Source organism: Solea senegalensis, linkage group LG3, assembly GCF_019176455.1.
Source record: "Solea senegalensis isolate Sse05_10M linkage group LG3, IFAPA_SoseM_1, whole genome shotgun sequence".
Lineage (NCBI taxonomy): Eukaryota > Metazoa > Chordata > Actinopteri > Pleuronectiformes > Soleidae > Solea > Solea senegalensis.
Genome location: NC_058023.1, coordinates 16,843,878 through 16,871,766, shown reverse-complemented (window position 1 = coordinate 16,871,766; position 27,889 = coordinate 16,843,878). Strand labels below are relative to the sequence as shown.

The 27,889-nt window shown below is 40.3% G+C and overlaps 1 protein-coding gene across 4 annotated transcripts; it reads left to right on the top strand.

Annotated features, from left to right (window-relative positions):
• gal3st4 (galactose-3-O-sulfotransferase 4) lies at positions 1-27,499 on the top strand. Of its 4 annotated transcripts, none has more exons than XM_044022780.1 (4): positions 1-75; positions 21,537-21,653; positions 23,381-23,681; positions 24,750-27,499. In XM_044022780.1, exons 2-4 carry the CDS (start codon positions 21,538-21,540, stop codon positions 25,686-25,688), a joined length of 1,356 nt encoding a protein of 451 aa, XP_043878715.1. In that variant the 5' UTR covers positions 1-75; position 21,537; the 3' UTR covers positions 25,689-27,499. The 4 variants fall into 4 exon arrangements, with proteins under 4 accessions (XP_043878715.1, XP_043878714.1, XP_043878713.1 ...); XM_044022779.1 differs by lacking the exon at positions 1-75 and adding an exon at positions 8,817-9,104 and having other exon boundaries at positions 23,384-23,681; XM_044022778.1 differs by lacking the exon at positions 1-75 and adding an exon at positions 8,817-9,104.
• The last annotated feature ends 390 nt before the right edge of the window (positions 27,500-27,889 follow it).

The window sequence follows — 27,889 nt, the reverse complement described above, 5'->3', positions numbered from 1 at the left end:
GCCAAAGCCACCTGCTGCACCGCTGTCAGCGGCACCATCCAGAGCGATCGTGACCACCACAACTTGTTTCTCCAAGTGAGTGATCTCCACACGTATATGTGCGCAATATTCATGCAAATCTAGTTATTTGTTTTTCTTTTTTATTTAGTTACATTCATACAAATATACATACATTTGTATGAATATTGTTTGTACACCAATATTCATACAAATCTAGTTATTTTGTATTCATTTCAAAAATGACCAGATTTTAATTGTGAGCAAAGCAAGCAAAGGAATCGATGACATGAAATTTCTTTCACAAGTACATAATTCGTTTGTAAATTAATTAAAATATTTTTGAATTATGACTGGATATACTGTATAGACCAAGACTGTATATACAATCATTTCCAGAGGAAATGGTATTTATTGAGGAGTCGCCAAAGAAAAGGCACATATGCATAAAATTAATGTTATGATTAACAAAGATGAAAATATCCGCCTAATAAATATTTACATTTTATTTTTTTACTTCTGTTTCCATAACCCTTCAATTTTAAGTGAAATGATTTCATGTTGTTTAATTCATAGATACATAGTTGTATGTCAATATGAATTTTCCTACTCGATGAATCCATCTCCTCATTTGGTTGTTTGGTCCATAAGACATCAGCAAGACCAACATACCCATTGAACTGATGAACATTTGATATACAACCTGAGCGCTGGGTGGGAAATTACAGCTGCTTGGAACAGACTTGTTAAAAAAACAATGACTATGACTTTTTTTTATGATAAACACTGTAGGTGTTTGAGACTGAGAGCGAGTCAGAGGCAGGGTCAGCATGGAGGGACAGTGAAGAGAGTTGATTGATGTGTCTTTTTAAAATTTTATGGAAACTCATTTATTTGGAAATTAGCAACTACATATACTACTTTTTGCTAAATCAGCCTTGACTCACTTTTCGGTGCGGTACAGGAGCAACAGGACAAACGGGATTCAATTAATCAATATAAATCTTGTAAACTGCCAACCTGTTGAACGTGTTCTAAAGTTTCTCTTTTCTCTCCAACAATTACAACTACTTTTTACCTTTTTACAACAGAACAACTATTTTAAATGTAGAATTAAAATGCACTGTTGGTGATGAGCCATGAGAGTTTCTTTAAAAACAGGCTGATGCATATGAGCTACTTGAATGAGAACTTCTTCAAATTGAATCTGTTTCTGAATGAGTTATTGGATCAATTGTTTTTGCTTACTTCTGAAGGTATAAGAAGGGGTCTGTTGAAATACACCTGAATGGCATCTACTTCATAAAAGAAGTGTGTGTGTGTGTGTGTGTGCGTCCCACATTACGAATGCTTCTGACGCCCATGATTGCAGCCCTATTCTTTTAAAGGCAGAACATGTTTTTGCAAGTTGTATTTATAGCAATATACTGCAGTAAGCTACTGGTTGAAAAAAGAAGCTTGGTGTTACAACAGCGACAGTATGTTTTACTTTGAATCCCTGAATGTATTTAGTATAATGAAACTATGATTTCCTGTAAACCCTCTGCTATATTCTCAAGAACACGGAGCCCATGGTGGCTTATTGCCTAGGACTAATCTTGTTTGACTGATTAACGAACGTGACTGGGCTGACATAAACATGCAGGGCACTGGGTCACTGGAGGAGGCCACTTTACAGTCGATGGACACTGTGGGTCAGAGCTTGTCATTAAAAATCCACAGAGGTCCAGATAAGGAAAATGTCCTCATATAAAGTCCTGGAACATCAGTATTATCTATTATGTCGATTTGGTAGGTTATGGAGTTGGTTAAGCCGTTAAATCTAATATAAACCGACTATATATTACTAGGTTTGTATTTATATAGTGCTTTTCTAGTCTTGATGACCACTCAAAGCTGCTTTACACCAGAGGTTTGAAAATCACCCATTCACACTAATTCACTCAAACATTCATACAGTGCATCTATATTTAGCACATTTTTCATCTTTTCATATCCATTCACACGCTGGAATGAAGGCGTGTGAATGGAGCAAGTTGGTGTAAAGCAGGGGTGTCAAACTCAATAACAGAGAGGGCCGAAATTAAAAACTGTGTCCAAGTTGAGGGCCAGATGAGGTCAAATAACAAAAACCTTTGAACAAATAATTCTCCATTGTCCATTTGCAATAATTTCTACTGGATATATAAAATATAAAACAGAAATGTGAATAAATTAAGGCAATGAGGGGTTTTCTTTTACAATTTTTCAAAATATTACGACAAAACAGGTTTTAGTTATTTATTCGTCGCTCATTAGGATTTATTTCAAACTTATTATCGTTGTATTAACAAGCTGCTGTGTGGACTCATACTGACATCGTGAACGGTGACGGTGTACTGTGGAGCTGTGACCGTGTGAGACCTGCACTCACTTCACCACTGATGTTTTATCGTCACTATCTGTACATAAAGTTACTGATAAATGTGATGAATATATGAATGTGAGTGAAATAATCTGGAGTTATAAAACTACTTTTAACACGCTGTTATTGTTCTTAATAATATGATCATGAGTCTGCACAACTTTTTTGACATATATGCTGGGTGAGCAACTCCAAAGGAATGAACAGAGCCAAAGGGGCGGTGCTCTATCCAGTTCTTATAATACATCCATGACAAAACCTCACTCGGTCACAAGTATCCAATCTTAAGACACACACAAGTCACAACTGGTATCATTTCCAGGTCACTCGCAGCAAATGGGACATTCCCTTTCTGTAAGGACTGTGGCTTTTGTAAATTTGTAAAGCGCAGATTCATAACATACATTATTTCAAGGTCAAGACATTATAATTATTATAGAAAAACCCATCAGGAACACAATGAGTGGAGAGGGAGAGAAAACAAACACAAGAAGACTCATTGGTTCATCTGAACCAAGGCTGTCCAAACTTTTTTTTAACGAGGGTCAGATTTGATAATGTGAAGATGTCACTTCAGACCTTTTTTTAATAGTAACTTTTACATACAAATGCATTGTGAAATTAAAATTAAATGTTCATTGTCACAATTGTCCACGCAGCCTTTGGACAGGCCAGGCTTTGGACATGCCTGATCTGAACCAATGAAGAAGACCATAGGGGTAGGTCAGAGATGCTCAGGCTAGTGGAAGTGAACTGACAAAGTGCTTCACAAAGTCATTTGCTAGCTAAAGAGATGCAAAGTTGACTTGCCTAGAACCAAACCAGTGTGTTTATTGTGCTTGACTGCATTAACTTAAAGAGGCACGACAAGTAAAAAAATCATGGCTCATTTTCTGCCATTCGTTTTATAACGTCCAGGTACTATTAGCATCATTTCAACACAGTCAAGTGATGTCATGTCAATCTGTGTAATTGTTGACAAAACAAAATACCCCATGTTCTTGTCTGTTGGTGTGGGATTTAACTTTGGCACCCCTCTTGAATGTCCAACTCTGGATTTGATTATAATTAAAGTGAAAGATATAGTATATGTACGGAGCCCCTATAGGGACATGGAAAACAAAATGGAGGTTGAAAAAAAAGATGTACTTTCATTCATTCATTCATTCATTCATGTACTTCCGGATCAGTTTGACCTATAGGGGCTGTAAACAAACAGAACAATGGAGTGCATTCACCCGTGGGAGAGGATCATAGAGTTTTATTCTGGGATTGGCCTATAAAGACATCAAATCGCTGCTAGTAAACACGGTTTCCTTATGAGTGAGAGACATATGAAGAGACGGCTTTACGCGAGGGTCAATAATCCAGCGCACTAAACAATGATTAAAGAGCGATGTATGTGATTTAGGGACAACTAAGGTTAATGTTGTCCATAGACTTTTATTTTAGGCTAGGAATGAGTAAGGAAAAATTATGAGGCAGGTTTCTTTACAGGCGCATTAGTATTTTGTGCACGTTATAGCTATTTCGTGGGCACAATTTATTTTATTTGTTTACCATGTCATGTCCGGTCATGTCATGACTTGATAGCTACGCTTCGTTAGCTACCTATAAAACCTATCAATCATCATATATATTTTCTGTGGAACGGCAATTATTTCAATTGTTTGTAGAATTATAATAAAATAGGCTAATAAGGGCATAGTTATTTATTGTCTTATTCATTCATTTATTGTCAGTGACTGCTTCTTAAAGGGTTGAAGTAAACTACTTTATTTTTTTAAATTTTTGAATAACATGTGAAAAGGTTCTGTAGGCCTATGGCTTAATATTCTCTATTCATACATTTTCAAGTAGGCTGTAGCTGTCTAAACAAATATACTGTGTGGCCTACAAAACACCAGCTATTTTCCTTTGTGGGCCAACCACTTCTGAAGTTGAAAAGCCCTGCCTGAGAGACTCTGGGTTCACAAGTAAGCCTCTATTTTCAGAGCAGAGTGGTCTATTTGCGCAATAAGAAGAATAATCAGCTCTTTGAAATTTGATGGGGCCTGATCACTTAGTTCTTTATATGTGAGGAGGATTTTAAATTCTATTCTAAATTTTGTAAGGAGCCAGTGTAGAGAGCTCAGCACTGGAGTGTGTAATGATCACAGCACATAGTGATTTGCTTGTATTCATATATATTTTTTGGGGTTTTCCATTTGGAGTAGTCCATTTCTGCACTGGAGTACGATGGTATGGTCAGGTCCATCTACGACAGATTGGGCAACAGTAATATGTCACTCCCTTAGAGCTGTTGTTTCCTCAACACCCGCAGTCTATCCATCCATCCATCCATCCATCTTCTACCGCTTTATCCTCCACACAAGGGTCATGGGGGGAGCTGGGCCAAACTCAGCTGACATAAGGTGAAAGGCGGGATACACCCTGGACAGATCGCCAGTCCATCACAAGGCCACAGACAGACAACCATCCACTCTCACACTCACACCAACGGTCAATTTAGGGTGTCCAGTTTCACCCGCAGTCTAGTCTCATACAAAGCTTGGCATCTTGTTGAGATGATCAGCCGCAAACCGAGCAGGAAAAAAAAGCTGCTGAATGTCCTTGATTGTTGTATGTTCGTTGTCGTCGCACCAGTACTGTAGCGTCCCCGGCTGAATGATGGTCGAACTCTTTAACTGATGGTCCACAAGTGTTTATTTTTGAGCTGAATAGATGGTAACGTTGCTCCATTAAAACCTTTGATACCTTGAACACACTCTGAACACACCATAAGAACTATGGAATGAAACAAAAATAGTATTACCAACTTCATAGTGTTCAACAATATCAAAAAAGTGTGTTTTTAACCTTTAACTGAAAATGAATCCTCATTCACAATCATGAAATATCCTTTTTAACCTGTTTTAGCTCAATGACAACCTCAAAATACAGTGCAATAAACAAACTTTAACTTTAACTTAGAATTCAATATTTTTTAACTGTCGTTTTACTGCTTTTTGTTATTAATACACACAAAAATAATTTATTATAATAAATATAATTTATTTATACTTGCAAACAAGCGAATGAAATAACTGTCCCTTTCAGACCGACAAACATGCCCTACATCGCACCAAAGCAGCGTTATTGCTAGCTTAAAATACACAGGAATAAAACAATGCAAAACTATGAAAAGACATCACATTACTACTGAGCATTAAGCACAACATTAAAATGCCCTTATCAGCCAGCTGCTAAACAAACTTTTATTGGTGGACATTAGTAGACATATTTGAACCCGTTTATGCTGTGTGAATGCTTAACTATCCGCAGTCTTTTTTCCTTTTCCAGTTACAAGCACCAAAATGAAATTAAAAATTAAAAGCACCGACCTAAAAACAGGAAATAACGGTAAAAAGGAAACAAGTTAATTCAAAGACATTACTTATGAAATAAATAACTATAGAAACAACACATTTTGAGAATACGCTGTGGCATATTAAAGGTCATTTACAGGTACGAGGTCACAATACGCGGCCACTGGGCACAGCCTACACCTCACCTACCAGGTAAAGGTGCTGTTCTCAGTTTGAAACCATACTGTACTGTAACAAACCAAACTGTACCATTGTGGAAACATAGCATATGATGCCCTGTGTTGTTATTGTTCTGCTAATATGGCTAGACTGAGCCATATGGAAGATGGTGAGAATAGGCCCCAGTTCAAAGGCTGGTATTAACTCCTTAACAAAATCACTGGATAACCAATTAGAGGATTTACATCTAAATTTAGAACTGGACTAGCCTCCTGCTGCACACTAGTGTTGGATTAAAAAGTTGCACCAGCACACACTGCAACGACTTCAGCCGACGAGCAACCAGACAGTACTTTCTGCACCTGCATGAGAGGAGATCAGCAGGTAGCTGTAGTCTGTATTCATCAAGGAAAACTAGAAACTGCAGTGTTTCTTTGTCACGAAGAAGCCACTGCATGCTACAGTATTTGGGGTCCAAAACCATAAAGTTTGTATTAGAAATTAAGTTGTTTGATCGCTGTGAACCACTCTGCATCTTGGGCTGCTATGGGCAGAACGACTTAGACATCACTGCCAGCAAAATGCCAACAATACTGCACTGCTGGTAGCCGTGCGTCAACGGCATGCTCACCGGTTGGGGGAAAAATGGCCAATCTCCATAACATTCCTGAGGCTGAAATTCAACCAGTTGCTGCCCACTGACCAAAGGGCAAATGTATACCAGTATGTGAATTCCCGCCCGTTAGCTGTGCAGCAGCCGGTACCACCCATCCAGTAGGACCCAGATGACGCGTTGCAAACAAAACACAGCGCTTCAATCAATTGGAAAATGTATTCAGACATCGGGCCAGGTAGGGTTCGGGCAGATAATACACACTGGTGTGTCGGACTGCGTCGGTTTCGGGCTTAAAGACCCGGGGATGGGGTCAGGTCACGTTGTAATCAATCTGCTGTCATAGAGGAAATACATGGCTACTTAAAACGCAGCCCCTCTTTACTGTTACTGCCAGTGGCACTAAACCACTGGCATAAAATTATTCATAAAAACAAGGGAAATTTAAATAAACAAGCTGCACATAATACAGTCCGTAACTACAGTGTGTAATCGGCATTTAAGTGTAGTTTTCTCGCTCACATCAGTAAACGTCAGTGTGGACACGTCTTCTCCACAGCAGGTGAGACAGGTGATGACATGGACATAGTCCTACCACTTCCCCTGTGAACTAGAGCAATATCCTTATCTGTGAAGTGAAGACAGTTCTTAAAAGACGCTGTTCATCCCGTGATCACTCCTGTGGGTGGCTCACCATCTTGTTTCTCAGTTCCCGCTGCGTGGAACGCGAGCTGATTAATCTTCAACCCAGAGAAACTGGCCTGTTGTTTTACAGTCCAATATACAAAAAAAAAAACCAATAATAATTAAATCACCTTCTTGCTAATTAGCTCAACTACAAACTTTCAAAGTTTTTTACTGCCAAAACAGAAGCTTAAGGATATTTGTCACACAGACACACCACATAATGGTGGAGTAATTAGATTACTACACACCAGACACTATATTAGCTCGTGCCATGTAGCTTCTGCTTCCATCTTACAACATTTACAAATACACAGTTCACAGCTTAACGTTTCTACTGCAACCTAGTTAGAAAACAGGCAAATTGCATAGTTGACATGTAAAGAAAAATAATTTCTAATAGTAAAATTAAAGTGTTTAAGATTATGTATTATCAGTATTGTGTATGTTTGGGGTTGATTTGCTAGCTGAGGGGGTTTTATAATTGATATTCCTCTGCTAAGGAGAGGGTGGAGCAGAGTGAGTTTAACAGAGCCTGGGACAACACCTGCACAGAGGTTAAATGCAAAGTTTAGTTCATGATTCTCACTCTGTTTTTGTTGAGTGAAAATGTAGTTATTGATTCATCAATTAATGTTTTTGGAGTTTTTGTTTTCATTCTTTTTCTCCTGGTGACAATGTTTGTGCTGCGGAGTGATAAATAAAAAACAGCCATAAACATAAGAAATTGCCATTGCTTGTAAAACAATATTTATTTCAAGATATGCAACTTTGCCTGGTATGAACCTCTGACCCTTTGACTTTTGTTACATGCCCACCAGTGATACTTGGCCCTGTTAGCTTAACTATTAGCAAAGATGGCGGACACTTTTAACATTCGGGGAATGAGGTCCTGTCCCCTATGAGTGGGTCAAAAAAGTGTGGAATTAGCATTGGTCTGGTGGTCACGTAACAAAAAAAAGAATAAAGATATTTCTCGACTCAGGGGAAAGTGAGGTTGGGAAGCACAATTTTCCAAAAATACTACTCCTATTCTAGTAATACAAAGCTAAATGTAAATTGGTGAAGTATTCCTTCAAACGCTTACTAGCATACATCAGGACGCTATTAAGCGTCCTGATGTAAGCGTCCTGATGTATCTATTTTTTAATAATCTATCTATCTATCTATCTTATCTATCTATCGCAGGCAGACAGGCAGCAGGATGAGGTGGAGGAAATTATGAGGGTGCCTTGTCTCCGATTGCCTTCTGTCAGCATCATTTTGACGTTAGATTCGGCAACCCTGATCTGTTAAGTCAGCAAAAGTGAACAAAGACTGTAAGGAAATCACTCAAGTTTACCCTCAAAATAAAAGCACAACATGTGCAACCATTAAATGTACTTTGTTTTCATCATGTCTCGGACAGTGGACTGTGGAGATGTCAAAACCATATTCTTAATCTCGTAATGGCAGAGTATACAAGTTATCAAACAGCATAACAGCAAACCAGGGCGGTTTTTTTTCCTGTCAAGATTTTATTTTGGAGGTACCCGGAAGTAGCTCTACATTTTTTTCCTCCGCACTCTGGCTACACAGTAGTATAAGCGGGTGATGCACTGGAGGAGACGTTGCATACATACTCACACAGAGAGGATTTGGCGAGGGACGGACGGCAGCATCCGTCACACACACACATTCACACTGAGCCACGATCCATGTCTGTGAGCGGGCCTGCTCCGGCTCCATGGCCTGATCTGTAGCTTCTGCGACGGCGGGAGGAGCTGCGGCTGTAGCCTGCGAGATGCTCCGAGCTCTCCGCTACTGCTGCTGCACGACAACAACACTGACACTGAAGCCGACCGCGGGATTCAGCCATGCTTTACAGACGAGCAGCCAGGTACCGTTAGCTTGGCTTTATTTAACCGGGGGATGCAGTGATTGTGGAGAATAATGGGCGGCGCTGGGATGTGATCCTGCAGAGAAAGAGGAGATGGTGTGGGTGGTGGCGGTCTGAAGAGGCTCCCTCCTCCACACTGGCTGGCTGCTGCGTGTGTGTGTGATCCTGTTTTTTTTTCCTTTTACCTGCCTGGTAGAATCACTGACTTTTGTGGACCCGTAATATGCAGAATCATGAATCGTTTTATTGTTTCCTAACAAGAATAGCTGCGTAAACCTTGTGTGTGTGTGTGTGTGAGAGAGAGAGAAAGAGACCGAGACAGTGCTTGCACATACATTTTTGTCAAGACCAAAAAACTATAAATAATAATAAACCAAAGGAAGTGAGGACATTTTGAATGGCCCTCATGTTCTGTCACACTTTCAAAGGGCTGTTTGTGGCTTAAGACCTGGTTTTTCATGTTAGGATTGGAATTTCTGTGTGTTCTTGTATTTATTACCTCTTTAGGACCTTTTCAGATGTGAACACTGACCTTGTCAGGACCAGTAGTACTCATGGAGACCAAAACCTGGTCCTATGAGGCTAGGGTTTTCCGATACAACTTTTTCACTTTCGATACTATACCGATATTGCAGCCTTGAGTATTGGCCGATACCAATATCGATCCGATACGGTATCAGCACGAATCATACATACTTTTTTGCAGTATGGAATGTGTGTTGTAGTCAGCAACAGTCGGTATGAGAAAAACTGACCCATTTATTATTACCAATGGGTTACATCAATTTTAACCTTCAACATAAAAATATTAGATTTTTTGCAGTCTATGGTTAATTTCATCAGGAGGAAAGTACCAAGTGCTAATAAGGGTGTTTTCAGAGCACCTGTATTTCACAAGTAGCAGCGTGTCTTCAGAGAACACCCGCCTTGTTTCACTATTTTGGATTAGCCCAACCCACTAGAGCTGCAACTAATGATTATTTTCATAATCGATTTTCTCGATTAATAGATTAATCGTTTGGTCCATAAAATATCAGAAAACCATAAAAATGTTGATTGGTGTCCCTCAAACCTGGAAATGATGATGTTCTTAAATGTCTTTTTTTGTCCACAAACCAAAATGATAAATTTTTTATGGTTTCTTTGTTAAAATAAAAATAAAAATAAAAATAAAAATGTCGATTAACTTAGTAATCGATTAATAATCGATAAATTTTTTCAGCTCTACAACCCACACAGGTTGAGTGACTCGTCCTGCAGGTAAACCCGGAGCCAGGGACTAGCCCCGCATACGTACTTAGCTCCGTGTGTGGAGCTTCAGGACACATTTAAAACACAGAAAGCTCTTGGCATGGCTGGTTTTTGGGGTATAATTAACAAAAGGAGGCTGTTGAAAGTCGACAGGTGGTGCTGGTTTATGAAATAATGTTGTTTTAGCATAGCAACTTGCCTCTGGAGCGTGGTGCTAACGGCTAGCTCACGCTCGCTGTGCGGCTTATTAGCCTCTGATTTAGGCTCTACATGCATCCATCATGCAGAGCCAGAGATTTTAGGGCAGTCTGATATAATCCGATACTCGCTTCTTGGCTGATATCGGATTGATATCCGTTATCAATATTGGATCGGGCCATCCCTAATTACATTATTAACAATAACATGTTGAGAAAAAACCCTAATCCTAACCCAAAAATGTATTTCATGTGATAAAATAACATTTGTCTTGTCAGATGAGACAGGGCTTGACTTTACTGTGCATTTTCCCCACTAATAATAACAGTTTGAAAGGTACTATCATACAATATCAACATATCACGATATAACTTTTTAACTTGTATTCTAAACTCATAAACTTTCCTCTTATTTTAATCACTTCAGTTATCAATCAGACCACACAGAGGAAAATAGTAATGTCAAGCACAAGATTTTTAAAACCAAACTTCTCTATAAACTATGCTGAGTAGAAGCATGTCCTTGGCTCTGTGACAAGTCACTGCCTCAGTTATGTCTCGTTTAGATTTTGTTGCAGAGCACCTCAACAGGGCGCTCTGTGTATCTCCACACGTAGTGGCAGATGATGTAGTGTGCCGTGCCGTACATGGCGTGTAATCCAGGGGGTGTGAGCGACGTCTGGTACGGTCACCTGGTGTCATTTGTAGGCGACATTAGCGTGACTGTGGTCGGACTTTAAGTAACTGCCAAACTGACGAGGTAGTGTGTCCTTTTTTTCTTTTTTTTTTTTTACTACCGATTTCCTCACTTTTAGCACTCATTCTCGCCTCTGCTCTGGAAGAGGATGACGCAACCAAACATGACTGTTCACTGATTGACTGCCACTGTACAGGCTGCAAGCATGGTAGCAACTTGGTTACGAGGGTGGGACTGAGTTTGTTCCTGCAACCTAACCGGGTTTTTGTTTTTTTCCTTAATGAAGGCGAGGAACCCTATTGTTATATTGGCATAGGTCCCGGACCCGTGCGTTGCTCTATAGTGCCCCCCTAAGGTGAAAACTGCACCTGCAGCATCATTGAACTAGACTAGTGTGACAGGACTAAAAATGGATGATGAAAACCGTTACCAGTGATGAGAATCAGACAGCCACGTCTCAAACCGAACTCGTTCCGAAAAAAGGCTCGCATTCGGTGGTGTGGAAGTATTTGCAAGGCATGCTTTGCCGTCGTTGCAGCACCGCAAGGTAATACCACAAATCTTTATCTTTATCTGTAACTAAATTTTGGCGTCTATTTTGGCCATTTGCAAAAGGTCTTAAAACCATAAACCTTGTGGGTTTTTTTTTGCACCCTACGTAAATGAGCAAACTCCTCCTAGTCCTAGCACGTTTGTTGTACCATCAAAAAAACACAGCAATTTTTACTAGACACAACATAGATGAAATGTTGCTGTAAGGTTTGGCGGATTAACATAACTACCGTAAATTTCGGCCTATTGAGCGCACCTGACTACAAGCCGCACCAGCTAAATTTTAAAAGAAAATTTTGTACATATAGAGGCCACACTTGAATATAAGCCGCAGGTTTTCATGTTGTAACACGCAAATCACAACAGGCAAAACATTGGATAAAATAATGTGCCGAATTTTATGAAATTTGGTGGGAACATTATTAGGCCCAAGACGAACAAAAATATCCCATTGGGACCATGACCTCGACTCAACAGGAAGTCAGCCATCTTGGATTTGGCGTCCATCTTGGCAAGTTTCATAACTGAATGAAGTTGTCTGAGGGCGTTTATTGTAGCAACACACAAAATGTGTCAAATTTTACTTGATCCATCCAAGTTCAAAAGTTATTTTGAACTTGGAACACAGTTTCCAGGAACACAGATTCCAGGGCTTACCCGGCCTGCTGACAGGGGCAGCAGCTGTGAGGACCTGCACAACACTGCTTGCAGCTTTAATTAGGGCCCGAGCACTCACACAGTGGTGCAAGGACCTATTGTAATTGTAGGAATTTTTTATTTTTTTCGCTGCATTAAATCTTGAATTTGACCCAATCAGAAATAGCTAAATATTTGATTAAATAATGGAAATGCAAAAAAACAATGCAAAATGGCTCAGTAGCCCCCTCAGGTCAAAGCCTATGGAGCGGCTGAAATTTAGTTGTGCTAAATTTCACGAGATTTGGTGGGAACATTGTTCGACCCAAGACGGACAAAAAATCCTATTGGGACCATGGCCTCGACCTAACAGAAAGTCAACCATCTTGGATTTGGCGTCCTCATTCGGCCTCTTTGAATTTTGCCATCCATTTTGGCCATTTGCAAAAATGGTCTTAAAACCTTAAACTTTGTATTTGAATTAGGGTTGTTTGATCGCAGTGAATGATGATATCACATTCCAGTGCTTTTGTTGTTTTTTCAGCCAATCAGCTGCGTCATAGAGGAAACACATGGCTACTTAATTTGCAGCTGCTGCTGCAAGGCTCCTCACCGCTACTGCAGCTGAGAGCCATTTTAGAGAGGGAGCACTGTTGGAAATGAAATGCCAGGTGGAGGAGTGGGGGCTCTGCCTATATTGTTTCCCCATTTATTTTTATCTTTTTTTTAATGTTTGCATTTCACACACTATGAGTGAAGAAGTGTCGGTGGGGTTCAGACGACATTAATGCCATTAACGGGGGACAGAGGAGAGCTAGTGTCATTTCCTGCTGACAGGGACTTGTTTCTTTCATTGTACACTTGTGACAGGATGATGGTTGGACTAATATACATCTTATCAGACTCCGATGGATGCTCAGTGATGGGTGGCAGCCCATAATCACACAGAGGGCTCAGGAAGGAACAGCTAATCAGACACCAAATTCAACATTCATATTTCATGAATTTATTATCAGCCTTATGTATAAAAACCCCAGAAATGGTATTCTCCTTAAGTATCTTAAGTAGGTTTTTCAATCATGCAAAATCCACTTGCATTCACTGAGGGATGAAACTGTACTTTTTCCCACAAGTACAGTTTGTTATTCATTATTCATATTCATAAGTACAATTAATTCATTCATTATTTATGCAAATATGATTGTAAACAAAATGAACGCCAGAGTTCTTGTCATTTCCAAGGAGATCAAAGAACACACACCCAGGTGCTGGCAATGAACTCATTTTATGTCGCACATCAATGGACATGTGAAATCATTTATAAAAACAAAAGTCGTACAGATGAAACAAAAATCCAGTGTGATTATGGCTAAGGTTAAAAGAAAAGACAATCAGTTACTTTATTGCAGTATAATTGTTACGTGCGATAAATAGATGAAGCTGAAGGTAAAATGTCAGATAAAATGACTTGAGGAATGGAAATGGAATTCCACAGCGACAACAGACTACAGACAACTAATGATTTAATGATGACTAATCAGAATCACTCCAATGTTTTGTTAACTTTGTTAACAAGCCAATGTGTCTAAATAAACTAACGTCTACACTAACGAGGACTTGGTTTTTCTAAATTCTGTATTTGTTTGCTTTTTACCTTATTGTGTTTTATTGTTGTTGTTGTTTCTTAGGCAGCAACAGTAAATCAACACCAATGTACACATGGTAACAGTGTGGTTAATATGTGGTTTTACCAATCCAGTTGTGCGATATTCCATGTGGATAAATAGTGCTGCTGGCCCAGTACTTGATCATATTTTGCACATTTCATTCAGTTCTGAACAGTTCACTCTCCAGAGATTGAAAATGAACAAAACAGCTCTCTCAGTCATTCATTAGCTACAACCCCGCTCACCACGTGTTTGCTTTTCCAGGACAATCCAGGTTCAATTGACACTTGAGCAATTGTTATGGTTCTCATTCAACAGTTTTTTAATGCGGTTTATATGTGTGCAAATGCTGCTGGTTACACACGCCCATGCTTGCGTCACATTCTATCCATATTTGTTGTCTCTGTTTTCCATTCAGGCCCAACTCTCACTTTACAGTGTGTGCATGTGGCTCCTGTTGTCAGTCTTGGCCCATGCCCAGACTGCAGGTGTACTGTGACACATTCAAATCCACATTCAGCATACTTTATTATCAAAATAAACAAGACACTATGGCCTTTAATACTAGGCCATAGTTTATTACATTACATTACATGTCATTTAGCAGACGCTTTTATCCAAAGCGACTTACAAAAGTGCATTTAAACATTTGGGTACAAAGATGATAAGATAAGATGATAGACAATATGAACACATAGAAGCTGTTATAAGAAGCAATTGATCCAAATGTATAAATAATAGTTTATATATTAATCATATTAATAGTAATATATATATTTTTTTTTTACAGACAGTTACACGTTGACAGATTAGTGATCACAGCACATCATCAGGCCTCTGCTTGCATGGCAGTGAATGACCTGTCAACATGTTGAGAAAAAACCCTAACCCAAAAATGTATTTCATGTAATAAAATAACAGTTGTCTTGTCAGATGAGAAATACCTTTGTCAAGCACTCATAAGTCTTTTTGACAGTGTGAAAGGTAATATCTGGCTTCAACTAGGGCTGTGCAATATGGCTGAAAAACATGTCACGATATAACTTTTTAACTTGTATTCCAAGCTCATAAACTTTCCTCTTGTTTTAATCACTTCCGTTATCAATCAGACCACACAGAGGAAAATAATAATGTCAAGCACGTTTGTGAGATTTTTAAAACCAAGTGGAAACATGTCCTTGGCTCTGTGACAAGTCACTGCCTCAGTTATGTCTTATTTAGATTTCCTACTGCGCTGTTGCAGAGCACCTCAACAGGGTGCTCTGTGTAACTCCACACGTAGCGGCAGGTGATGTTGAGTGCCGTGCCATACATGGCGTGTAATCCAGGGGGTGTGAGCGACGTCTGGTACGGTCACCTGGCGTCATTTGTAGGCGACATTAGCGTGACTGTGGTCAGACTTTAAAGGAGACATATTATACCCTATTTCTCCAAGTTAAAATAGTTCCCTGGTGTCCTAATGAACATGTCTGTGACAGGCATTGGTCAAAAATTGGTCAAAATATCATAAGGATGAAGCACCATAGCAGTTCAATAACCCTGCCAAAACTGATTTTGCATAATATGTCCCCTTTAAGTAACCAAAAAATTGCCAGACTGGCGAGGTAGTGTGTCCTTGTTTTTTTTTTTTTTACTATCGATCTCCTCACTTTTAGTGCTCATTCTCGCCTCTGCTTCACATGCTGTTGTTGTGAGTGTCATGACTGTTCACTGAGTGACTGCCACTCTACAGGCTGCAAGCATGGTAGCAACTTGGTTACGAGGGTGGGACTGAGTTTGTTCATGCAACCTAACCGGGTTTTTGTTTTTTTCCATAACAAAGTTGAGTGATGTCGAAAGTCCTATGGAACATTTTTTCTATTGATATCACAGAAGTGTCTATCGTTATAGTAATATCGCTCAGCCACTTGATATACAACGAACGCACTTCAAAAATGTAAACTGGCTTTTGAGGTACAATCATGTATATGTGCATTTTAAATGTTTTATCATGCTCCCTGCTGACTTGTGTCTAAGGTGAAGGAGAAAACAGAGGCAAAATTGAGTTTCACCAAATTTCCTGAAACTTAGGAAGATGCTATAGACCAGTGGTCGCCAACCCGTCGATCGCGATCGACTGGGAGGTCTTTGAAACATTCCCTGTAGATCCCAAATATAATAGAAAAATAATTACACAAATACATTATGACTGATTAATGTTCTGTTTTGCAAGCGCCTCACTTCCTCTCTGTCTTACAAGGGCGAGAACGGACATGGAATTTGTCTTTTTTTATGCGTCTTGATTTCAACCTACAATAGCTGCAACGAACGGCTTCCAGGTAAACAAACTAACGTAAAGTGTGACTTACCGGTCGGCTACGGAAGCGAGTGGCGAGGAGGGTCGAGGAAATGTCAGGGGACGTGGATCGACAAGTGCTAAAAGACTTGTCACGCTGTGAATATTTTTCACGACAGTTCGATGAATCCCTGGATGTAATGGACACAGCTCAGCTTGTTGTATTTGTCAGGATGGCGTTCCCGGACTCTACAACAAAAGAGGAGCTCCTCTCTCTTTTGCTCTTAAAGGAGAGGACGAGAGGTTAAGATATTTACGCGTTTAAAAAATATGTCCGCGATAATGACATCCCGATTCAGAAACTGGTGGCAGTTACCACTGATGGGGCCCCAGCGATGCGTGGTGTGCGCGCTGGCTTTATTGCACTGTGCCGTAATGACCATGATTTTCCTGACTATTTTCTAAAATGCAATGATTGAAGCTTCAGTGGATAAATATAACACTTGATATGATCTGCTTGTGTACCATAAACAAAATACTGTACTCGTATCAGTGGAAAATAACACACATTCCACATTCCTTTTCTTATTGTGTTGAAATTAAATTGAAATTGAATTAACATAGAATTGAAGTTGTTCTGAAGCTATTAGGATTATAACGATACACCAAATCCACGATTCGATTCGGATCACGTTTTTTGACCCACGATTTGGTTTGTGTCACGATTTATTTTATTTTTAACGATTTTTATTAAAACAATGTTTTATATTAAATAACGTTTGAAAAACCTTTATAAACTGAACACCAAAGAACAAGATTAACTATGCAAATTATTAATAATATAAATAGCCATAAATAGCCAAAGCTATAACAATTCTGTTTTCTTTGTAACAAAATACTGTTGAAAAACAAACAGAACTAAACTCCACTGTGGAGATGAACGTGACAACTTTCCAACTTGCCCATCCCTCTCTGCGCAGTCAGATTAACAATGTGAGCAAAGCAGCGTATATGCGGTGAAAATCCGGCGGCTTCGACAGCATTGGCATTGTTTCTGGCGTCAATGTTCTTGTCGACTACTTCTTGCCGTCCTTTATCTCCACCAGGTTAGCCAAAATGTTGCCATACTACTGACTTAAATGAAGAGGGAGGATCCGCTATTTCTGGGTTGGTTGCCATGTTTCCTCACGTTCTTCTTCAACTAGCTCAACTTTTGCAGGCAGGTGTCACATGATTCATTGGATCTGAACGGGAGGGATAACTCTGGGAGTTGGAAGGGGTGTGTCGCGATTCTGCCTTCTCACACCGCGACACAGGATCGTGGATCTGAGTGTCACGATTTCGGTTTCATATTGCATATTGTTACAGCCCTAACTGGCTATGGCAAGTTTGATAGGCTAGTTACAGTGTTTTCTTTGTTGCATTAATTTGAACGTTTGACCAAAGCATTTTATGTAATTCAAATACAATTAGCTTGAATAAAAGGCGTCGAGTTGGAAGTACAATCTGGGCTGTCTTTTTCTTTCAACGCTTACTGACCTCTCACCAAGGTGGAGGTCAGGGATCTTGGGCTTACAAAGGTTGGAGACCACTGCTATAGACCAAGACGAACCAAAAAGTCGACTGTTACCATGGCCTCAACTCAACAGGTAGTCGGCCATTTTGAATATTGGCGGATTTTTAAAAAATATAAACTTTGTGGGTTATATGTTTGCACCCTACGTAAATGAGAAATGAGAAAATGCGATATTGGCATAGGTCCCGAACCCATGCGTTGCCGTATAGTGCCCCTTAAGGTGATAACAGAGGCAAAATAGACCAAGGCAAACGAAAAAGTCGACAGGAATTCGACCTTTTTGAATTTTTGCGTACAGGGAACTGCTGCACTCCCTGACTTGGGGACGCATCTGTTGAACTGGTAACTAGACCAGGTGTGCCAGTTGAGGCTTGGCATCCCGGGTAGAGGATAATGGTCTTTGTATGTGGTCAGGTGAGCTGGGTGAGGCAGGATACAGGACTTTAGGCCAGGATGGCCCTGAGTCATAGGCAAGCAGGAACTGGCAAAGTTAGAGAAAACAAGAAAAGGTGGTGAAGCGTGGCATGAAGAGTTATATACAGTAGGCTCAGGTGTCACGCCCAACACCCTGTCCACAAACACACTCAAGAAACACAAGGTGAGGAAAGTACAGAAATACAGATACCCTGACAACAACACAAAGATGATTTGGCGAGGTTTGTACATTTCAAGAAGATAATGAAGGTGGTGAATGATGTCACATACACCATGTGATTACATTTTAATCTTTGCAACTGCTTTTCAATATTGTTGCCCTGTTTCCCACACCTTGTGTACTAATCTGAATAACGTCTTGTAGCTACTTTAAATAGAACTGTTAGATGGTGAGAGAAGATTATAGACTTGTGACATTCAATCCATTTGACACAATAGTCCACTTATTGTGTCAAATGGGCAGGAGTGGTGAATTCGAGAGTAATTCCACATTCATTGAACATTACAGTGTTACAGAGGAATGCAGGGCATTTACCTCGACTGTCACAGATGGCCATTGTTGTCCTTGTCTGATCACCTGATTTCACCTGTCTTTTCTATGCCTTCAAACGTGGCTCCGGTTCACTCCCATTGATGTCACTGATGAAACTAAAGGCTAACACAAAACAAGACGCACACATGTGCTGTGTCCTCAGGTGTTCATCACATGTCAGTACCGGGAAACAAATGTGGGGAACCAATAAATGAGCTCTTATTAAGTCCTATTCCTCTTATTGTGTAAAGGGATTTTAACCAAAGAACAGAGTTTCTTAGGAAATAAATCCGCCTTCAGCAGCACAAATCTGTCTCTGCCTGTGTACTAAAACTTGCATATTAGACATTTAAAATAATATTTTCTTTCATTTCACACGATTCTAGTTATGTGCTCAATATATAGTCTCTAAAACATCGGGTGTCCTGCATGTCAGACGTCCTAAATGTGTTCTAATATGAACTGCTAAACCGTTAACTTGGCTAAATACTTTTTGACACTGTGTTCTTCCTTGTCATTACTTGTAATAGGTTTCCACTGTTCTCTGTCTGCAAACTCGGACAGGATGAACGACATTCCAGACCAACTGAGTAAATAAAACTACACACCTGCCTACCACAGGAATATGTTTAATCCAGTTGGAGGATTTGTTATTGCGCGTGCATTTATTTATTTCCCAGATTCAGCTGGTGCGGCCAGAGTTCTAGCTTCGCAGGAATAGTTTGCTCTTGGCAGAACACAAGATCATCAAATCCATGGCAGTCATGAGAGGTATTTTAAGAGCTGAACACTGAAGCACACACATTTAGAAAATAGTTCAAACAGTTTCTTATTAAAAAACAAACTCCCTTCTGGGGATTAAACCCATGTATTTTTATTATACCGGGGGTTCTGTTTCTGTCAGAGCAGAGCTTTTGTATTTTGTGACACATTATTATGGTTATTTTTATGATTGTTAATTGTTTTATGTCGCCCCTCTCGCTGTGGTTTCTCTTTTCCGCCGACAACTAATCCCCAAGCTATTTTGAGATAAATCTCAGAAAAGTGGAAGAAAAATAATACAAAAAGATTGGAAAAATATATGTGTATGAAAAGTGAACTTTTTATACATGAATCTGAACTTAAAGGTTGAAAAATGTCTGCAAATTTGTTTTGGGTCCCAAATGAATGGCCTGGGAACTGGTGTCTTAGCAGCCCTCTGCAGGCTCATGATGTGGAAAATGTGAAGCTGACTTGAAACTTCCTTTCCAGGAGGGTCAAGTGGATCTCTCACTTCACATGACCCAACCCAGGAACTCCTGGTCAATAACAACTTCCCACTTGGCAAATTTGGTGTAACTCAATGTATGTTGAAGTCATAGGGCACTTGCGGGGAATGGTCGAAATTCGCCAAAACGCAGAGGGTTGCCTCTGTTTTCACCTACAGAGCCTTTGAGCAACGGGAACTATGCAAATATCGTATTTTAGCATGTAAAATTTTTATTCACGTTAAAGCCCTCAAAAATGACCCCAAAGCCGCTGATAGAATAATAATCTGAAGGATTAACAATAGGCTCCTCACATCACACCTGGTGTAAATTTATGTCTGAAAAAGGTAAGGGGAATGTATATCGAAAATTGGATGTGGGAGGGCCCAATAAGTGCGGTGCCCCCTGTCCAAATTCACCCTAAACAGCCCAATTATCGCACATGCATGAAAATCGGTACACGTGTAGAAGGTCGGGATGAAGAAAAAATTACATTATGACCATGATCCAAACCCAACAGTAAGTCCCCCATCTTGGGTTGATCGTGCGTTGTGAATGAACGGGCTCGAGCTTGAGTCGCGCAAGAAGGCGTGCTTGCACATTCGTGTTCAGGTCCTAGGAATGCACGCAGTCATGTCAGGTCACTCGCACCACATGCAATCGCCCCAACGCAAGGTGGGACTCAATTCAAAATGCCGAGAATATTTATTTTTTTGTTTGGACAAACCTGTCCTGTTTGCCACACCTTGTGTACTAATCTGTAGATCTTGTAGATCTACATCTTGTAGAACTGGCAGCTCATACTGTTAGAGAAGATTATAGACTTGTGACATTCAATGCACTTATTGTGTCAAATGGGCAGGGGTGACGAGCTGCCATTACATTGTTACAGAGAAATGCAGGGCGTTTACCTCGACTGTGACGCTTCACTGGTCTCAAACATGGCCATTGTCGTCCTTGTCTGATCACCTGATTTCACCTCTTTTCTATGCCTTCAAATGTGGCTCCGGTACTCTCCCATTGATGTCACTGGTGAAACTAAAGAAAACAAGACGCAGACATCCGGTGCTGTGTCCTCAGGTGTTTATCACATGTCAGTACTGGGAAACAAATGTGGTGAACTAATAAATGAGCTCTTATTAAGTCCTATTCCTCTTATTATATAAAGGGATTTTAACCAAAGAACAGAGTTTCTTAGGAGATAAATCCGCCTTCACTAGCACAAATCTGTCTCTGCCTGTGTACTAAAACTTGCATATTAGACGTTTAAAATAATATTTTCTTTCATTTCTCCAGAGCCGTCCTGTCATTACTGCGTGCAGTCCTAATTATCTTTGTTTTCTCTCTTCTATTCCCCCCACCTCCAGGATGGTAAAATGTCTGACCTGTGGTCATGTGGGTCCAGTGTGGATGTGGAAGGCACTGCTGTTCTTCGCTGCCATTGCGATTGCTGACCAGCTACTGGATGTCATCTTCAAGAAGAGGTTAATACATTCTCTGTGTTTTTGTGTTGAAGAAAATCTCTCAAAGTCCTTGTTCAAAGTTGTGGTGTTTAATGATATCCCGGGGTAGTGGTGAAGAGAAGGTCTGAGACACTGACACATTTAATACAATAAAACCAAAGCAGTAATTGACCAAGGGAAAAAAACGCCAGGGAAGGGAGGGCATTTGCATTCAGACAGGTACAAGGACGGAAGGAAGGACATTACTGTTTTTGGGGGATCCACAAATAAAACACCAAGTGAGAGCACCGAAGTACACTGAAAAACTATTCATGGAGCATCTCTATTTATCCTCTGGGAAGGGGGCCACCCTCCTTATTTTTATTATTACAAATTAGTTTTCCACTATTAGCTTCCGTTTAACAGTTCTAATCGTATCTAGCTGGCTTGTCTTTCCTTTTTTTAAAACCTTTGAGGGGAGGGTTTACACCCCCTTATCTGATTGGTTACAGTGTTGTTGTATAAGATATTTTGGGGACTATCCTCCTTTCATGTATGTCATTTTGGCTGTTTTCCAGATTATCACGTAAAAGTTTTTGGGTGATTTCCAGTTAATTCCATAATTAATAGTTCTGTGACATTGCCTACTTTTCTTTCTGACTGTGCTCCCTCCCTTTAAGCCTAGGTTCAGGTGTGCTTGTGGGCGGGGCGTCCCTTAATAGCTTAACGCTTTAACAATGCCATAAACCTCAGGCATCATCTCTTTCATACATGCAGGCGTCGTCTTTCGTGCACGCTCCTCTACTCCTCAGCCTTGTTATTTGGTGTTAATTTACAACCTCTGCTGGTTCCAAAAACACAGGATGAGATGTTATTATCCTTGGTGCAAGCATTTTCAAGAGTTTGTGAACAGTGACCTTGCTAAAGAAGAAAATGACAGGATTACTGCGGCAGCAAAATGTACTTCAGTAACATGTTGGAGATGACCATGGGTTTTGCGTTGATTGTTGATGAGAGAAGAGGAAGTGGAGTTGTTTGAGGTGTTGTTTCATAAAATGTTGGGCATGCATCGCTTGATAACGCTGTTGGAAATGCATCATCAATAGTGTGTTAACACTTTAACAATGCCGTAAACTTCAGGCGTCATCTCTTCCATATATGCTGCGTCTTTCATGCGCCTTTTTATTTGGTGTGGAGTTAATTTACAACCTCTACTGTAACACACAGTGCAGAGCAAACTTTACAGGTACTCTTACATGAACACAAACATTGTTAGACTACAGACCAGTTTGCATTTATAAGTTTTTCAGTATTATTACTTGATTACTTGATTTCCCCCAACATTGACGAGAATTGTAAACAGTGATGTAGAGCTGAAGCGATTACTTGATTATTAATCGATCACTAAATGAATCGTCAACTATTTTGATAATCAATTCATCGGTTTGAAGTTTTTTTCAACAAGATTTCTGATTGTTTCAGCTTCTTAAATGTGAATATTTTCTGGTTTCTTTGCTCCACATAACAAAGAAAATAAAACTGAATCATTTTGGTTTGTGGACAAAAACAAGACATTAGAGAATATCATCGTTTCCAGAGTTGACAAACACTGATCGATATTTTTCAACATTTTTTGACATTTTATGGACCAAACGATTACTCAATTAATCAAAAAAATAATCGACAGATTAATCGAAAAACATAATCATTACTTGCAGCTCTACAGTGATGTAACGTTAACTCTCTCCTTTTCCTCCTCTGTCCTCCAGCAGTGTCCAGCCAGCTGCTCACTCCATTTTCTCATCCCCTGATGCTCAGGGGCCGTCCCTGGGCTCCTGCCAGCCCCACACCCACATCATGTTCCTCAAGACCCACAAGACAGCCAGCAGCACTGTGCTCAACATGCTCTACCGCTTTGGAGAGGAGCGCAATCTCTCCTTTGCCCTGCCAGTGCGCTACCAGCTGGGCTATCCACTGCCCTTCAAAGCCACCATGGTCAAAGGTTACCGGGGTCCCAGGGCCGTAGAGTTCCACATCATGGCTCATCACATGAGATTCAACAAGCCGGAGGTGAGTGGGGAAGAGGGGAGAGAGCAGTAGAAGCTATAGTGAGTTTTGGCTCACAGATCAACCAGAATGTGTATGGAGCAGAGCCTGGGCTTCACTCAGAAGCATCAGAGTGTTCATCTGTTAATTGAGGGGATGGGAATTTGGGATGCACCAATACCATTTCAATACCATATTCGTTTACAAAATCAAAATGAAAAAAACGGATAACGACTCGTTTTTCCAATTTCCGATTTTGTGCTGAAATGAAAAATGGAAAAAATGGATAATGAGCGTTTCCTGTTGAATCCAATTTCGATAAATACAAGTTACGTGACCCGGAAGTGATCTGTTACTGGACAAGACAAGAAGAAGAAGAAGTGCTCGGGAAGGGCAGCATAAGCTAGTGTTGAGACAATGAAAAAAAACGTAAAAAAAAATGGACATTTATGTTCTTTTTAATGGGAGTAAGAGGGGTTCCTCTGAAGCCAGAAACTGTGATCAAGTGAGCCGTCATTCGTCTTCGCAGGGTCAAGCCATCCACGCCAACGTTTTTAAGCGCTAGTTTGATACCGAGCGAGATCACTTCCGGTTTTCAAAATAAGACGTTACTAATACAAGCGCAGTCAATCGAGCTGATTTTCAGACATTGATTTTTACTGTACTATAACAACACATTGGCCCAGAAGTTCTGACAATGGTTGGTACGGTTGACCTCAGGAGCATGCAGACTACTCCCTCATTATCAAACAATTTTACTGTATCATTTTTGAGAAATTAAGCCTCAAATTTGGCTTTTACTTTAATTTTTGATAAAAGTAAAAGTTGCTGGAAATATAATTAACAAAGTAAAGTACAGATACTTGAATTTTGTACATACGTACAGTAGCCAAGTATTTTATAAAATCTACACCTGTATAAGTTTTCAATATCTTAAGATTATGTTTGTCGCTTGATTTTAATCAGCCTTTTTTGACTGGAAACTGAACTTTGTTTTTGCAGACTGTTCATTCAGATAGTGTCAGTGAAATCTGTACTTTATCTGTTAGTACATAAGAGTACATTTTGATGTTGTCCTCTCCTGTTTCATAGGTGGAGAAGGTGATGCCAGCAGACACGTTTTATTTTTCTATCGTCAGGAATCCGATCTCTCTGGCTGAGTCTGCCTTTGCGTATTTCAAATCAGTAGCACCTGCCTTTCACAAAGCCAAAACCCTTGGAGAGTTTGCTGATAACCCGATGAAATTCTATGACCCTAATATTACCTACAATTTCCTCACCCGTAACCTGCTGTGGTTTGACTTTGGCATGGACCACAATGCTAAGTTTTCTGTGGAAGAGGCTCAGCGTGCTGTGGCCACAATCCGTCAGACCTTCAAGTTGGTTCTGTTGTCTGAATATTTTGACCAGTCCATGATCCTGCTGAGACACGCTCTCTGCTGGCCACTGGATGCTGTTGTCTCATTTAGCCTCAACGCTCGCCAGCAGAAGCCCAGTGGGTTTGGGGGGATGAGTGGGAGCTGGGTGAGCAAAGCTGCAGCAGTGGCTGGTGTCAAAGTTACAGGAGGACATTCATTAACAAAGACACCTGAAAGTCAGTCACTAACGGAGGAACAGCGCGATAAGCTGCAGCAGTGGAACACCTTTGACTGGTACTTATACCAAGCCTTTAACCAGACCTTCTGGGATGAAATCCACAAGTTTGGTCTCGCTGAAATGGAGCAAGAAGTAGCTCTTCTCAGGATTCTGAGAGAAGATCTGGCCCGGGTTTGTCTCAGGGACGGCGGTAAACCCGTGGAGGCACAACAGATCAGAGATAAAAGCATTCGGCCATTCCAGAGTGGACCCGTGAAGATTCTTGGCTACGAGCTCCAGCCAGGGCTGGACAACCGCACGAGGACATCCTGTCTTAGGATGATCATGCCGGAGCTCCAGTACAAAGACTTGCTGGATGCTAAACAGTTCCCTCGGGCTCAGACAGTCCAGCAAGGAAAGCAGACATCAACCCGGATGAGAAAAGACTCACACTGACCAGGAGAGAAGTTGGGTGGAGGACAGTAAAGGAAGGGGAGAGAGAGAGAAGCCATTTAATTCGGACCAACTAGAGAGAGAGTGAAGGTTGAGATAGTTTAAGGTGAGTCTCCGTCCTACTTTATTATTATTTTGAATTATTTAGAAAACTGAGCCGAGTGTGGTTTACACAAAATAATACAAAATGATCCTCCTTTGCACTCAAAACATTTTTTTTTTTTTAAATGTCACTGCTCTTTGTGAAATCCTTGTTGACTTGACCGACATCCTCTGAGAACTTGGGATACTCTCATGGCTGCAGTAAGATGCTAAGTTGGCAGTTGTGTGTTTTGTCTCTCTGGAATGTGAAGGGACGAAAGAAGAAGCAGTTCTTTTGTTGACAGGTTAATCTCACAGTCATGTGACAGCACACACACACACACACACACACACACACACACACACACACAGAGAAGCCTGTTTAAGTTTGTCTTAATGTTAATACTTTCAAGAGTTCTGGCTTCCATGTTGACCTCAGTGCCCATGTGTAAAATTTCTCAATGCAAGATCACATAGAATCCCAGTTTGTGCCTCTCAAGCAGAACCAGAGAGTCTCTGAACTAACTATCTCTTTTACTAAGATAAAAAAGTGTTTGAAATATATATTCCCTCAGATTTAAAGGTATTTTCAAAATGATCAGATACTCTTCCTACAAACTGATGAAGAAATCTTCTGTCCTAGTCTTTCCTCTTGCATTCCATGTCTACAGAGAGTTGACAGGTTAACATGGCTCAGTTCATGTTAAAATGTTAAACTGAGATCCTCAGTCTGGCATTTCACGCATGCATACATGATCTCCCACTCCTATACACCGTAATGTCTAAGGGTATGAAATACTGTGTGTCTAGTATTGGGTATATATACCTGTGTATCATGTAGACTACACCACTGCACTCAGATATATATAATGAAGTGGAAATTATTGTCCTTCAGATGGTTTTAAGAGTCTTTGTGACAAGTGACAAGTAGTTTTTTTCCATGGTTTTAAAAAGTCCCTTTGTTTAAAAAGCCTCTGTGGCTCTAAATTAGAGGACAAACTGGGGTTAGAGTGTTTACATAGCTCTAATTTCCTTTGGCTAATACTTTTTGTAGAGTTAGTACTGGCTGATAACTCTGTTGTTCAGCTTGTGAAATATCTTTTAATAATACAAGAGGGGAAACTTGATCTGAGGCCTGAACTTCTGTACTGGGAAGCTGCTTGATAGTCACCAGGCTGCAGGAGATGTTATGTATTAGTTATCTATAACATGCAGATACATTTCTACAGCGAGACGTAAGTTACTTTCAGAAATGAACTTTAGACGATGTCCCAAATATTAGCTGAGTTTCCTGTTTGCCTACAATGCACTTCACAAGAAATTCATTTACAGACACGTTCACAGATGCAGGATTAATTTTCAGAATATTCAGGGGTGGAGCCTGGCTTGAGCATGCAGGAGGCAGGATACAAATGGTACTTTTCCACTATACACTTATAGCACTGCACGGCTACAATGTTTTGGTTTTTTTAACGATAGTACCTGGTACCTTTTCTAGTAGCTGCTCTGGCAAGGTCCCAAGCAAGCTGAGCCAATACTAAACGTGACGTTGACAGACTGCAAGCCACTGGTTGGCAGAGAGTGTAATTACTGGAACAGTCATGAGTGTGATGTCAGACACACAAATCAAACCGAACAATGCCGAACTGTAGATCACAGAAAAAGACATACAACATTTAGCAGGGACATTTCTAAAATCTTAATATTTAAGAGAGGAGTCTGGTGTATTCAGCGACAGGTTGGTTTCCCACTACAAAATAGTACCTACTCGACGTGGGCGGAGTCATCACTGCAACGCTGCATGAAACTGCTGTTTTACACGCGACACACAAACGACTGATTAGCGACTTGTAAAGTCAGTCAAAATACAGTGGCAGGGTTAGTGATGCCGGTCACGATCACCAGTGCTGTCGCTAAATACACCAGACTCCTCTGTGTATAGTGAGATTTCCCAAGTAATTGTTGGAACATTTTTTAAGGATTGTTAAGTCTTTTTTTACTGATCGAATTCGGCATTGTTTGGCTTGATTCTTTTAGTCAGACGTTGCGGTCATGCCTCTTTCTGTAACGGCAGTCTGTCCAATCCGTGGCCAGCAGTCTGACGACGTCCCGCATAGTATCGA

Coding starts and splice junctions, on each gene's coding strand:
- gal3st4 (XM_044022778.1), top strand. CDS start 9,082: ATGCTTTACAGACGAGCAGCCAG. Junction 21,654..23,380: donor GATGTCATCTTCAAGAAGAG/GTTAATACATTC, acceptor TCTGTCCTCCAG/CAGTGTCCAGCCAGCTGCTC. Junction 23,682..24,749: donor TGAGATTCAACAAGCCGGAG/GTGAGTGGGGAA, acceptor CCTGTTTCATAG/GTGGAGAAGGTGATGCCAGC.